Source organism: Hyaena hyaena, unplaced genomic scaffold (genome assembly GCF_003009895.1).
Source record: "Hyaena hyaena isolate Hyena2069 unplaced genomic scaffold, ASM300989v1 scaffold_856, whole genome shotgun sequence".
Taxonomy (NCBI): domain Eukaryota; kingdom Metazoa; phylum Chordata; class Mammalia; order Carnivora; family Hyaenidae; genus Hyaena; species Hyaena hyaena.
Genome location: NW_024081491.1, coordinates 76,544 through 90,348, shown reverse-complemented (window position 1 = coordinate 90,348; position 13,805 = coordinate 76,544). Strand labels below are relative to the sequence as shown.

The 13,805-nt window shown below is 56.4% G+C and overlaps 1 protein-coding gene and 4 long non-coding RNA genes across 8 annotated transcripts in view; 4 read left to right on the top strand and 1 right to left on the bottom strand.

The window, feature by feature from the left end:
• Positions 1 to 87: 87 nt before the first annotated feature.
• Positions 88 to 3,613, top strand: LOC120222279. 2 transcript variants are annotated; one of them, XR_005526003.1, is made up of 3 exons: positions 88 to 219; positions 724 to 787; positions 3,551 to 3,613. It is a non-coding gene; the product is annotated as an uncharacterized LOC120222279 (long non-coding RNA). The 2 variants fall into 2 exon arrangements; XR_005526004.1 differs by lacking the exon at positions 3,551 to 3,613 and adding an exon at positions 2,953 to 3,014.
• MAP3K14 (mitogen-activated protein kinase kinase kinase 14) overlaps positions 829 to 13,805 on the bottom strand; it is a 45,235-nt gene continuing 32,258 nt past the window's right edge. Inside the window, exons 7-16 of the mRNA XM_039220043.1 lie at positions 9,979 to 10,108; positions 9,643 to 9,774; positions 9,080 to 9,184; positions 6,725 to 6,888; positions 6,099 to 6,249; positions 4,730 to 5,104; positions 4,449 to 4,555; positions 3,869 to 4,013; positions 2,848 to 2,948; positions 829 to 2,493 (exon numbers count right to left, since the gene is read on the bottom strand). Coding sequence (XP_039075974.1) covers positions 2,329 to 2,493; positions 2,848 to 2,948; positions 3,869 to 4,013; positions 4,449 to 4,555; positions 4,730 to 5,104; positions 6,099 to 6,249; positions 6,725 to 6,888; positions 9,080 to 9,184; positions 9,643 to 9,774; positions 9,979 to 10,108 — 1,575 coding nt within the window. The 3' untranslated portion in view covers positions 829 to 2,328. The remainder of the gene's footprint in view (positions 2,494 to 2,847; positions 2,949 to 3,868; positions 4,014 to 4,448; positions 4,556 to 4,729; positions 5,105 to 6,098; positions 6,250 to 6,724; positions 6,889 to 9,079; positions 9,185 to 9,642; positions 9,775 to 9,978; positions 10,109 to 13,805) is intronic.
• On the top strand, positions 4,575 to 5,403 carry LOC120222281. Of its 2 annotated transcripts, none has more exons than XR_005526008.1 (3): positions 4,575 to 4,648; positions 4,740 to 4,825; positions 5,322 to 5,403. It is a non-coding gene; the product is annotated as an uncharacterized LOC120222281 (long non-coding RNA). The 2 variants fall into 2 exon arrangements; XR_005526007.1 differs by lacking the exon at positions 5,322 to 5,403 and adding an exon at positions 5,087 to 5,150.
• Positions 6,837 to 9,723, top strand: LOC120222280. Of its 2 annotated transcripts, none has more exons than XR_005526006.1 (4): positions 6,837 to 7,044; positions 8,720 to 8,797; positions 9,102 to 9,217; positions 9,662 to 9,723. It is a non-coding gene; the product is annotated as an uncharacterized LOC120222280 (long non-coding RNA). The 2 variants fall into 2 exon arrangements; XR_005526005.1 differs by having other exon boundaries at positions 8,674 to 8,797.
• Positions 9,722 to 12,809, top strand: LOC120222282. Its single transcript, XR_005526009.1, has 3 exons — positions 9,722 to 9,788; positions 9,986 to 10,050; positions 12,555 to 12,809. It is a non-coding gene; the product is annotated as an uncharacterized LOC120222282 (long non-coding RNA).

Below are 13,805 nucleotides of genomic sequence, written 5' to 3'. Positions count from 1 at the left end.
GGGGCGCGGGCGCCTGTGATGTCTCCCGCCTCTGTGACGTTCCTGCCGCGACCCTCCCCCGCGGACAGGGAACAGCGCTCAGGATTTCTGGCTCAGGGTGCGGCGGCCCTTAGGGGAGTGTCCTCTGGAGAAGGATGTCCCACCCCCGCAGCCCGAGCCCTCTCCATAGAGTTAGGACTGCTCGGCTCTTCCCAGCAGTCCCAGAGAGGGCCGCGACCGGTAAGCTTCCATGGCCTTTGCACCTGTCTGGGGCGCACACACATACTTAATTAAGCAAGGCTTCCGGGGAGGCATGCAGCCGGATTTGATAAGGCCCCCTATGCTCGGGGCGGGGAGGGGGTGGCATCCATCCTCAGACAGGAACCCACTCCTGGAAAGTCACATCTGGTCAGGGCAGGGTGGGGGGGGTCTAGGCTGGATCCCAGTTCTGTTCCCTGGAAGCCAGGCCTCAGGGACAGGAGGGAGTGGGGCAGGCTTTGTTCAGGGCTCACGGTGTGCCCCCACCTATCCATGTCAGGCCAATGCCCAGGCCTTGGCATCTTCTCCTCAGCCTGGCAGTGTTTGGCCAGGGACTTCCCTACTGCCTCCAGGTGGGGCATCTTGCCTAACTGGTCTGAATAGATAGGCCAGAAGGAGGCCTCGAAACTCCCACTGGGAGGCAGAGGCGGGAAGAGTGACTTGACTCAAGGGTTGAAAACAGTCCTTGCCCACCCACAACAAAAGGCAGAGACCTGAGAAGATCCCACCCAGGAGGCAATGGGAGGCAGCCGTTCGGATTGGAGGCTCTGTAAGTAGGCAGGCGACTGGGGACAGCCACAGCATACCACGTTTGTCATCACCCCAAACTTTATTGCTTACAAAGAGTTCTCTACAACCCGAACTCTGCGGTACCAAGGCTGCAGCTCTTCACGTCCTGGGGGCTGGGGGTCCCTCCATGGGGAGGAGCATGGCTCGATGTGGAGAGCTGGGCAGAGGCCACCTTGGCAAGACACGGGGACAAGCTTCTCCCAAGGAGGAATCTTGGGGGACACCCCTCCCCCCCAGGAGCAGAGGCTGGCTGGCCCCCGCGCAATGATTCACAGTTGATTAATGCTACATGAGTCTTGATCAGCACCCCCACTGAAGAAAAGACGGGGCTGAGGCAACGGGGTAGGGTGGGAGGGGGGCTCATCTAAAAGAAAAACGGAGGTTTGAGGGGTCGTGCGCATAGAGACAGGTCAAGACTCGAATCCCTTCACCCCATCTCCTGGCCTGCTTTTGCGCGTGCAGAGCCACTGACCTGCCCTCCTGGAGGGCAGCCGTGAAAGTGCTTTGAGGTCATCAGAGTGCAAAGTGCAGTTGGCAGTGCCCCCTGGCCGAGGGGCAGGGCAGGGCCGGTGTGAGTGTGAGGCCGGGGCTGTGTCTCAGGAAGCTGGTGTGCATGGTGTTACAAACCGTGGCCGTGGCCGGGAGGCACGCGGATGCCTGCGGCTGCTGCTTTCTCACACATCTGCCACGCCCCAGCCCCAGCCGGCTCCTGCTGGGTAAGGGCTCCCCACACCCTTCGACGAGGGACGAGGGGGCTAAGTGCCAGCCGGTTGGGGGCAGTGCTGGGGCTGCAGATGGGGCTCAGAGTCTGCTGCTCCAGGGAAGACTGGTGGCCGGCAGCAAAGGGACATGTGCTTGGGGACTGAGAACCATTTCATTTAAGACACCTCTGGTCCTTGGCTGAAATTGAGTTCAGCTCAGGACCTGGGCTGCAACGTGACAAGCGTGCCAAGTTCTCCCTGGGAGCCTTCCAGCGTCCGGCATTCCTCCCTCCCTGACTCTGGCAGAAAAGCTGCTAGGTCTAAAAAGGGGGTTCGATGGCCAGGCAAGGGAGCCAGAGGGCTCCCCGTTAACCCGGGGGTGGGTACCCCTGCCTCCCCGCTCCTGTGCCGGACCTGGGGGGGGGTCCTGGGGCACTCGACACCCTGACACCCGCTTGGAGGCCCATCCCTCCCTGACCCAGGCCGGAAGCTGCTCTATCCTGACTGCCAGCAAGTGGTCACCGGTCTAAGCAGGTCAGGCCAGTTCGTTCGGACCAGAGCAGAGAAGACTCTTTTGGCTCCCCACGGGAAGTGGGCTCCTGCCTCCCTCCTCCTCCTCATGTGGGCACCGGGCGTTCTCTTGGCGGGGTCGGGCAGACACAGCAGATCCTGGAGGCATTCTGCTCGCCCGCAGTCCCACTGCCGAGCCACGGGGTGGCGGGTCCGTGGGAGCAGGCTGAGCCCGTGTGGCAGGGGCGGCACAGAGCACCAAGAAGGCAGGCCCCTTCTGGTGGAGCGGAGCCAGTGGTGGCAGGCTGGGTTAGGGTCTGTTCTCCAGGTGCCCATGCTTGACCCTCCAGCTCCAGGCAAAGCTGCCGTCGGGCGCCAGGGTGCACTGCAGGTCGATGCCCGAGTCCGGCACCTCCATGTCATAGCGCACGGGCCGCCCGTCCTTGGTCACCAAGCTGAAGGCTGCGGCTGGGATCTGGGGGCAGAGGGAAACAGCAGGCCTGAGGCAGCAGCACAGGGCTTGAGGCTGCCCCGGGGTGCAGAGTGGAGGTCTCTGGTGGCATGGGAGAGGTCCCCTCCAGCCAGGCGGGCAGCCCCGAAGGCATACTCTTGCCCTTCTTTCTGGAGAATCTCAACTGGCCCAGGTGGAGGTCCTGGGGAGCCCTCAGTCACTCCCACCAGGCTTGCCCTGAGACCTCGAGGGATAACTGAAGCCAACTATTCCCCACGGTGCCATTTCTGCTTATTCCAAAGCCTGTCCCCTGGAGGGCTGGGCGGGGGACACTGACTTCTGGGACTCTGCCTCTTAAGTGTGCACCTGTCCCCTTACCTGGCTGCTGATGCCGGTTGCGATGTCCCCCACCTTGACCCGGTGAAACTCCCGGATGTGTAGGTGTTCGCCATTGAGAGACTGTATCTGGATTTTCACACCTAGAAGGCAGGCAAGGTGAGCGTCAGGAGAGTGAGTGCTGGAGCCCCACACGCAGCCCCACACGGAGGGACGCAGGACGGCTGTGAGGAAGCCGATGCGACGTTTAGGCTCGAGTGGCCCCACTGTTCTACGCCGGCTAGTTCTTCCTGGTTGTTTAGTGTCAGCATCTAGAATTTGGCCTGCACGATGCACACAGCTAAGGTTGGCTCTTATGGGGAACGAATAACCCAATCTGCACACAAGGCAGAAAGAAAGTGAGGACAGAGACTCTTACATTAGACTGTGGGCAACTTAGGCCATAAGTCTCTGGAATTGGAACAGCTGTTGGCCAGGCCATGGGGTCTTGAGGCATGCGTCTACACTGGCCCCAGGAAGAGTGTGAGCTGCTGATGAAACCCTTGTTCTGTCAAAATCACAACATAAGCTATGCAGCCACGCTTGAAAACAAAGAAGTCCATATATGTTTTCTTTCTCGTCTTAATGACTTTAAATCCCAGAGGAGGATCCCGGCAAACTTGTTGCTGGGTTCTTGCTTAAATTGCTCATAAGGTCCTGCTCCGCCTTGTCCCTTTGGAAGGCATCATTTCTTTCTTGAGTCTAGGCCAGGAGAGACTGCTATGTGCCCCAAAGCAAGGGCCTTCTAGAACTCCATCAGCAACCCGTGAGGGGCAAGGTCCTTTGCTGACTGCCCCACCAGGGAAGCCTCTGGGGCAATCAGGGCCTTTGCTCGAAACCAACTTCGTGGCCAGGTCCCTCCAGTCTGGGCGCCGGGCGCCTTCCTCTCCCTTCCCCCCGCTGCGCCAGGAGAAGGGGACAGAAGCGCCCTCGGACTCCCGGATCAGGATCAAAGATCAGGATCAGGATCAAGGGCGGATCAGGTAGCGTGGGCGCTGCTGAGTGGGCCAGCACTGGGCTATACCATTGAAGTAGCTTGGGGTGTCGGTGGGCCGCCCTCGGGCCAGCACCATGTTCCAGCTGGAGCTGTGGGCCTCCGCCTGGCTGCTCCACGAATGCACGCCAGAACTCAGGGTGTCCCGCGAGCTCTGTGATGCCTTCGATGGGTTCTGAAACAAGAGGGGGCACAATCAGGCCCCTGGGCTCGGGGGACTGTCCCTGGCCTTGGGGGGATTTGGGACACAGGGGCTCTCCCTTGGGGTGAGGCATTGCTCGTGTTCCGCTCTGGAGTGTGGCTCTGCTGGGCACTCTTGGGGCAAGCAGGGGGCTGGAGGGAGGTGAAGAGTATTTCTAGGGGGCCCCCAAGACCAAATCTTCCTCCCCACTCTCTCCAGTAGCCAAACCACTGCCGAGTTCCTGGGTGCGCCAAAGACGGACGGATTGGCTCATCCTGAGAAACCACGACACCCTGCCCTACTGGGGAGCCCTTCCCGAAGGGCGGGGTGACCCCCACCAGCCTCCCTTCACCGCCACTTGCACACAGCCTGTTCACCAGCCTGACACAGAGCTCTGTGCCCAGGGTCCTGGGTCCCCGGCCGGCTTACCTTCTCACTGTCGTCCGACAGAGAGAGGCTGTCGACGCTGAGGCACGAGAGAATCTGTTCTTGCTCCTCCAGTGAGAAGGGCTGGGACAGGCTGTTCAGAAATAATTCTGCAGACGAAGGCAGAGGGCGGCTGTGAAGAGCGGGAGTGGCCCGGCCCGGCCGTGCGTCTGGCTGCCCGGAACTTGGGAGCCAACCTCGGGGTAAGGAGCTTAGAAGAGAGCCCATGCTGGCTGCCCTGGGGATGACAGGGGACCCAGAGGTCGCAGCCGGGCCGCCCATACCTATTTCCAGCTGCTGCAGCTCCTGCTCGGGGAACATCGCCTTCCGCTCCGCCGAGCTGGGGTTTTTGGCAGGAGCCGGGTCCAGGGAGGACAGAGGTAATGGGTCCCATGTTCCAGACTCCTCCTTGCCCCAGTTCAGGCTTGGAGACTTGTTCCGCTCCGGAGGTTCGGGGGGCAGAGGGGGCTGGAGCTTAGGGGCCCCGCCTGTCGTGTCCTCGGTTGGCTGGGGTCCTGGAGCCCCAGGCGAGAGCTCCCTCGGCTGGGCCTGCGGGGTCCGATGGGAGTGGCCTTGGCCGGGCGGTGGGTGGCCTTGGTGCGGCGGTGGACGTCTTGGCTCTTTGTACTCCCCCCTCCAAGGGCTCCGCAGACCTCCCACTAGAAAACGGCACACGCGGTGAGGCGGAAGGGGGCCCGGCCCGGTGGCCCTGCCCGGTGGCCCTGCCCGACCAGAGAGCTGGAGGCAAGCCGTGGGGGAGGGCGCTTGCCCCATAGGGGGCGTGTGGTCTCCGAGGCGGCCTCTTCCGTAGGGGGCCTCCCACAAGGGGAACAGGACAGGACAGTAGTTCTGTCTTTTATTTCGTTTTCCTTCTAGGTAACAATCGCAAATTTAAAACTGACAGAGTTGGCTCCAGAGAAGGACTTTGTAAATAGTAGAGGTTTAAAAACAGCCCTGAGGTAACACCAACTTCGAGTTCCCAGAAACCGGCCTCTTTGACCTCCCCCTGCCCCCCTCCCCCCTTCCCATCTCTCTTACCCTCTCTCCCCACACTCCGTGCTTTCTCTGCAGTGGGGGGCAGTTCATCTATGTTTTGGGGGGCATGCAGGGTCTGTCTCCCGTTTTATTTATTCCCCTTTCATTCCCATAACCACTGCCTCTCCCCTGCCCACCCCTCCCTCCCCCCCGGGGACATTCTATTCTATGTGCCGTGTCACTTTGGGTTTGATCGTGTTCTTGCAAAGTGCGGGTGGTTCTTATTTCTCAATATTTAGTTTACAAAAAAGGTATTATGTTTTAGGCCTCGCTCTGTGCATCCCCTTTTTGCCCCACACAGCACACTACAGTTTCAAAATCCAGCCAGGTTGCCCTGTGAACACGGAGTTGCTTTAACTGCTGCATGGGGCTCCATGGAGCCCGCCCTGCCCACCACCCTGCCCACCTCCCTGCCCATCTCCCTGATGACCACCCTGCCTTTGGCCTCTCCCAACAAGGGACACGCCGCTGCTGAGCCTACTCCTCTCCTGCAAGTGACCCTGCAGTGCACTCCCGCGTGTCCCCTTAGGGATCTGGCGAGAATCTCTTTGGTGGTGGGCCCAGTACGGGCCGTGTGGCCTCCCTCCCTCACCCCTGCAGCCAGTGTGGGGCTCTTACCATGTTGCAACGCCAGGCTGACCTTCCCCCCCAGCTCCACTGCAGATGCACGGCGCCCAGGCTCTTTCCTTAGCCCCTCCTGAATGGCCTGGGCTGTGAGAGGGGCACAGGATGGTGGGATCTCCCTCACAGGCGGGGGCTCGCTGGCAATCTGTGGGTCAGAAGGCAGCATGTGTGGCCTGCCCCCCCCCCACCCCCTCCGCTTACTTCCCAGCTCCCTGGCTTTCGGTTCCTGCTCTTCCCGACTCTCCCCCACCTTGCTGTGCTGGGCTCGGTCACGAAGACGGGAGAGGGCTCAGACTTTTCCAAGGAAATGGAAAAACGGGGCCAGGGAGGCTAGGACAGCGCCAGGCAGCAAGGTGCCCATGACCTCCAGGCCCAGCCCGTCAGGCCAAGGGTCTGAGTGGAAGAGAGCCCTGACCTGCCCCGAACCTAAGGAGAACCCTCACCTGGGATGTATACCCCCTGAGCCCACTGGTTTGGGTGCCACGTGTTTCCGTCACGCTTACAATGAGGCCTCTTCCTGTTCCCATCGGCGGTCGAAGAGCAGTCCAGACGGGGACTGCCCCAAGCCAGCAGCCCCCGGGCCCGCGGCCCTGCTGGCCCTCCCAGGTGCTGGCACTGACCTTGAGGCAGAGCGGCCCTCGGAAGTACTGCGTCCAAGGGTGGTAGCCGTTGAGCATGTGAAGCATCATACAGCAGCTGCTCCACACATCCACCTTGGCGTCACACGGCTCGCCCAGCACCACCTCCGGAGCCATGTGCGTCTCTGTGCCCGGGATGTAGTCCCCTGAGGGGGTGACGCAAGGCAGAAAAGCCAACCGTCAACTCTGATAGGCAAGAGCCTCGGCAGTGAGCACACCAGTCAATTCCCGAAATACCCCGAATCTGTCTCTGTGAACTGGCTTCAAGTAGGGGGAGAGCCTCCAGCTCAAACTTGCCCGGGGTAAGCTAAGTCAGGGGCTCCACTGGGGATGGGCACAAAGAACGTATGACCCAAAATATGGGCTCTACCCTTTGGCCCAAACCCCTAGAGTGCCTATGAAAAATGGGGAGGTGCCGGGGCACCTGAGCGGCTCAGTTGGTTGAGTGTCCGACTTTGGTTCAGGTCATGATCTCATGGTTTGTGGGTTCAAGCCCTGCATTAGGCTCTGTGCTGACAGCTTGGAGCCTGGAGCCCGCTTCGGATTCTGTGTCTCCCTCTCTCTCTGCCCCTCCCCTGCTTGCACTCTGTCTCTGTCTCAAAAATAAATAAACATTAAAAAAATATATATATATTTTAAAAAAGAGCATCTGGGTGGCTCGGTTGGTTAAACGTCCGACTTCCGCTCAGGTCAAGATCTCGCAGTTTGTGGGTTCGAGCCCCGCATTGGGCTCTGTGCTGACAGCTCAGAGCCTGGAGCCTGCTTCGGATCTTGTGTCTCCCTTTTTCTCTGCCCCTCCCCCACTCATGTTCTGTCTCTCTTTCTCTCCCCCTCAAAAATAAACATACGTTTAAAAAAATTTTTTTTTAAATTTAAAAAAATGGGGAGGGGCCTGAGCATTCAAAATTATGTTGTAGGAGACTAATTAATGGTATGATGTTCCTGAAATATTAGCAAGGGAAAACAAAAAAAATAAAATAACTTCTATGCAGACTAGAAAAACCGATACCAGATATGAAATGTTTTCCCCCACTCTGGTGATCTGTATTTTTAATTTTTGCTTAGTTAGACTTCCGGCAAAAGATTTTAGAAATTATTTTTGTAATAAGAAAAGAAGCCCACTAGTTATATGTCTGTGTCCAATTTACATCTTCAGGGTGACCAAGACAGGCCTCTAATGGCAGAGAATCACTTCTGAAAGGTTTTGGCCTGGGGCACCTGGCTGGCTCAGTTGGTTGAGCGTCTGACTCTTGGTTTTGGCTCAGGTCATGATCTTTCAGTTCATGGGTTCGAGCCCCACACTGGGCTCTGTGCTGACACTGTGGAGCCTGCTTCAGATTCTCTCCCTCTGCCCTTCCCTGATATCTCTGTCTCAAAATAAAAAATAAATAAAAGGTCGATTTTCCTTTGGTCATGAGGAAATAACCTTTCGCTTAACACTATAAATGAAAACAGGCACAAAGTTGTGTTATAATGGTCTTAACAAGGTATCAGAAATAAAAACAGGATGAACTGGAAGGAGTGATCTAAAGTCTTTGTGATTACGTTTCTGGGCAACAGAACAGGGCAGGTTCCTTTGCCCTTCTCTTCTATACCACTTGACTCTGTAGTTGCTAAATATCTCACAATGGATGTGGATTACTTTATTTTTTTTAATTTTAAAAAATGTTTATTGTTGAGAGAGAGAGACAGAGCATGAGCAGGGGAGGGGCAGAAGAGAGGGAGACTCTCTGGAATCCGGAGCAGGCTCCAGGCTCTGAGCTGTCAGCACAGAGCCCGACGCAGGGCTCAAACTCACAAACCATGAGATCATGACCTGAGACGAAGTCCGATGCTCAAACGTCTGAGCCCCCACCCCCACCCCAGGCATCCCGGGATGTGGATTACCTTAATAATCAGAAAACTTAAGTTAAAAACAGACGTTTCTCCAGCTACAGAGCCCAGGCCCCTTGGTCAGACCTCGTGTTGTGCTTCCAGAAACTGTGCTCAGAGGCCCGGGATGGCTGAGGCCACAGGCTGGGAGCAGAGCCACCCGGAAAAGGCTGGATGAGAGGGGTCAGTGCCATGGGGGCTGCATGGCAGAAGACCTGGGGCAAGGCAGCCAGCCTTTCCCTTCCCTTCTCTGTGTAGCAGGAATCCCAGAAACGAGCACCTGATATTCCTTCTTACATTTAAGTGGAACCAAAGCTTTCTGCTAACCTAGGGAGGTTGATGGGCTGCCACTATTGTGGTGGACAAAAAGGGTTCACCTCTCTGCCTGCTATTACAGAAAGCACGGGAGAAGGCTAATGCTTAGTGAAGGCCAGTGGGGGAGGGGGATGGGGGGGCGGGGCTTACCGGTGAGCAATGACTTCCCCAGGCCATCGGGTTGGAGGCACACGGCATGGCCGAAGTCACAGAGGGCCGCGCGGCTCCCGTCGCTGGACAGGAGCACATTGTCAGCTGCCAGGCCACCCCAGAGAAGAAGAGGAACAGGTGAGTCACTCCAGGCCCCAGCCCAATCTGGACCTCCAGCGAGGCAGTTTCTGGCTGACCCTACACGGCAGCTGTTGCTTCTGATTAGTTTTCATTAGTCATAAGGAAGGGAGGAAGGTTATCAGTTCAGGCTAGACGCAGGGAGGCCGATCTCTGAGGTCCCAGGGATAGTTTACTCTGGGGACACTGCCACTCTGCTCTGCTGTCCCCACCCTCCCCCAGTGGTCACCAGGGCATAGGAGTTCCCTCTGCAGTTCTCTGCAGGCACTGCCCCCTGGCAACCAGGGTGCTGGGCTAAGGGCCTGGGCAACACACTTCCCCCCCCGCCAGCACAGCTCTGCCAGCCTTCCCTGGGCCCTGCCACTGGGGACCGTCAGGCAGGAGGAGGCCACGGGGGACCAGGGTGGTGGGGGCGTGAGCCTCACCTTTGATATCTCCGTGCAGAATCCTTCGGGTGTGGAGGTACTCCAGCCCTTCCAGGGCCTGGCCTAGGTAGTAAAGGGCCCGGTCCTCCGGCAGACAGCCCTTCTGCTTTATGAGCTGACCCAGCGAGCCACCTACGAGACCAACAGTGAGTCTTTACATGGTGCATTTCCAGGCCTGCAACGGGACACGGGCAATGGCCTCCAAAGGGCAGGTGGTAGAAAGTAGGCCTTTCCGGCTGATGTCACAGGGTCAAGAGGTTAAAAATGGAATAAGTGGGGACCAAGGTCAATCTGGGAACGACGTGGGAAAGCCTTGGCTCGGACCCAGCTCCTTACCTTCTAGCAGTTCCATGAAGATGTTGACCCACGGACCTTCCTTCACAGCGCCATACAGAGGGACGATTCTGGGTGAGGTCAGCCCTGCACAGGCCATCAACTCCTCAGCCCGAAACACTTCAACGCGCACCTGGCAGGGCGCAGAGGTAGCTGTGAGTCAGGGTGAGGGACAAGGTCTGGTTCCCCAGTGCCCCTGCGCACAGGCTGCTGAGGTCCCCAGTGACAATTCTGAGGCCAGGCAGGCAGGGCCCAGGTGGGCCTACGGGAGCCTCAGAGACGAAACTGTGTACCCTGCGGGGTCAGGTTCAACATCTAGTACTTGGCTAAAATTCCGCCCTGCTGACATGTGTGGAAATACTTAGAATCACAAAGACGACAGCCCTTATCCAGGCTCCTGACACGCTGTCCACCCTTAACTCTGCCAAACACACAACTTAACCCCCCCCCCCCCCCCCCCCCCCCCCCCCGCCGCCCCAAATGTCTGGGCCATTTCTAGGACGTGAGCCCTTTTGTTTATCAATGTCCACGTCCATGCCTCGGAGGCTGGGCTCCCGTCTTTCCTGCCGCCAGCGCCGATGCAGCCAAGGGTTCTGGCTCTGTCGGTGCCTCTGGCTCCTCAGCACTTTCCTCAGCTCGGAATTATGTGTCTTTCCCCCTGAGGGCTAAAACGTCCATGTAGACGGAGCAATGCCTGTTTACTCTGTTTGCAGCTGTTTCCCCAGGATCTGGGCAAAGGAGAGGCTCCTAAGGGGGAGGGGTTTGGCCAAGGCCCCTCCTGTAGGGACCGCCCACTCCTTTGTGTAGGGGTGAGCACAGCAAGGCGGGAAGAAACAGGCCTAGGATACAAACATCCCAGACTGAGACTTGGGCTTGGCCATTTCCAAAGCTAGAGCGCTTGCTTCCCTTAAGCTGTGTTTCCATGAGCCAACGGCGGTGACAGTGGGGTCTGCTCTTGTGTGGAGTGAGGATTTGGAGGGATGAGAGCCCAGCACTAGGCCTCGCAACCAGCGGGTGCTCAGGGAATGTTAGCTGCCCACTTCCTCCCTCCGGCTCAAATAAGAGCAACTTATTAAACACTTAGAATTCTTAACAGACACTTGTCCTCTCTTTTCTGCTGCTGCTGGTTCTCCTGTGAGCCTGGAGAGGTGCCACCAGGGGGCGCCAGTGGCAACAAAACCAGCCTGGAAGAAATCAGTCAGGAGCTGGCAGTCTGGCTTGGAGACATGCTGACTTGGCAGGAGCCCTGACAATGTGGGGCTTTTGGACTCTCGCCTATCAGTGGAAAATGTGTCTCTTCTGGTTACAGACTATCTGGTCTGGTTAATCAACTTGCATAAACTTGGGCTCTTTGTCAGTGTTTCCAGCTCTGAACCTGAGCTAGAATGAACTCACCATCGGGACTCGTACTAGCAAAGGTCTTTAACGCTCCGGCTCCTGAACTGAGCTCTCGGGCACCCCAGGGAACTCAGCAGGGCTGCAGGTCTTACTTTCTTCCTTTTAAGTTTATTTTGAGAGAGACAGAGAGTGTGCGAGGGGGAGAGGGGCAGCGGGAGAGGGAGAGAGAGAATCCTAAGCAGGCTCCATGCTGCCAGTGCAGAGCCAGACAGGGTTTGAACTCACGAAACTGAGATCATGACCTGAGCCGAAACCAAGAGTCGGATGCTTAACCGACTGAGCCACCCAGGCACGCCCAGGATGTTTTACTTTTGAGGGAAGCAGTGGTGATGGCTATCTGTGGGACACCGCATAAATTACTCGCTCAAGATAGTTCAGTTTCAACATTAGCTTGTGCTCTATTCTTTCTATGTATCTTTACGAAGCTATGTTTTTGGAGCTCGCTGGGATACAAGTACTTCAGGAGTGGGGGGGATGGGAAGCAGGAAGTGAAGCTGAGGATGTCCGATCTGATTTCAAATTTTTGGTAAGTTGGGCAGTGCCCAACGAGGGATACATCCCATAAGTAATTATGATTAAGAACGGAAGGGAAATTTTCTTTCAACTGACGTGTATTGTTATTCAAATGACTACTAAGTTGTTAGGAAAAACACTATTATTTGACCTTATTACTTAATAAATGGAACTTCTAGGTACTTGTTCTGGCCTGGGGTGCCATGAAAAATTACTGACACTGAGGGCTGCAAACCAAGAAAGTCTAGGCACCTCTGTTTTAACTTTTAAGAAATCGGCAAGTCCTCTGGAGGATTCCAGGAATGTTGAAACCATTCTCACCCGGGGTACCTGGCTGGCTCAGTCAGTAGAGCCCATGACTCTTGATCTCAGGGTTGTAAGTTCAAGCCACGCTGGGTACAGAAATTACTTAAAAATGAAAATCTTTAGGGGCGCCTGGGTGGCTCAGTCGGTTAAGCGTCTGACTTTGGCTCAGGTCATCTCATGGTTCATGGGTTCAAGCCCCACATCGGGCTCTGTGCTGACAGCTCAGAGCCTAGAGCCTGCTTCAGATTCCGTGTCTCCCTCTCTCTCTGCCCCTCCCCCGCTCACGCTATGTCTCTTTCTCTAAAAAAAATAAACATTAAAAAAAAATGAAACTGAAACTCTTAAAATTCTTTTTTTTCCAGTTCTCACCCAGACCCAAGGGGGCCAGAGGAGACACTCGGAAACACAAGGTGATTTAGAAGTCTGTGCCAGCTCCAGGGAGAGCAAGCAGAATGGGCAGGCCTGAGGGAGGTGGATGGAGAGAGAGCACACGGCTTTCTAGCCCAGGTCAGCTGCCCGGCCGGCCCATCTCTCCTCCCTGGACCTCAATGTCCTCATCTGTTAAAGGGGCTGGACTATGATGAGGGTGTTCTTGAAAACGAATATTCGCTGCCCACTGAGGCACTGTTCTAAGCACTTTATGAGCATTCGTGATTTATATCTTACAATAGCCTTTGGGGTGGTATTCTCATTATCTCCATTTTACAGATGAGGAAGCTAGAGTCTGGGCAGTACCTTGCCCAAGGTCACTGGCAGAAAGTCTCAGAGCTGGGGTTTTGCTTGGGGAAGCCTGACTCCAGGCTGCCAGCTATCCCGCCTCACTGGAGGCCTTCCCGGGAGTGTCTTACATCCAGGACATTTTTAAGTACATTCGGGAGTGTGTAGGTGGGAGTGTGGTCAGCGATCCCCTCACTGCCAAGTCCACAAGCCACTTCTCCCACTTAACTGCCTGCATGCTGACAGTCGGGATGGATGTTTCTTTCTTGAAACTCTCCCCCTTCTTGTTCAGTATTTGTATGCATTTTATTTCATCGGTAAAAAGAGGGTATAATAGCAATGCTGTAACTTCTTTTAAAGATCCCAGAACATAAAATATGTGAAAGTAACTCACACAGCACTGAGCGCACAGTAGTCGAATAAACAGAGGGTTCCCCCCCATTCCTCGTCACCATGGAGATACTCTCCCCTCGGTCCTATTATGCCATGTAAAAGTCCCACCCCCGTCACCCCCTGAGCCCCTCTGGGGGTGTGGATTCCGCAGCTCTGCCTCCCCAGCCCTGGCACCCTGTCTGGCACAGAGCAGGTGCATGGTAACGGCTGGGTTTGGCTGAGGCCACGCTAACCCAATCATGGCAGAGTCAAAAGGAGGCTCCCAGAACCCCATGCTGGAGCCAGATGTTCTTAAATGAAATGGTTCTCAACCCTCTTTGGGCCACAGACCCCTCTGAACATCTGATACATGATAATGGACCTTTCCCCATTCAAAATGTGTGTGTCACGCAGATACACCATAGAATCAAGTTCCAGGGGGTCTCACGTTCTAGAAATTCATCCACTGACAAAGATATGAACTTCTACGTTGGCTGACAGAAGGCACTAGAGAGACGGTAGGT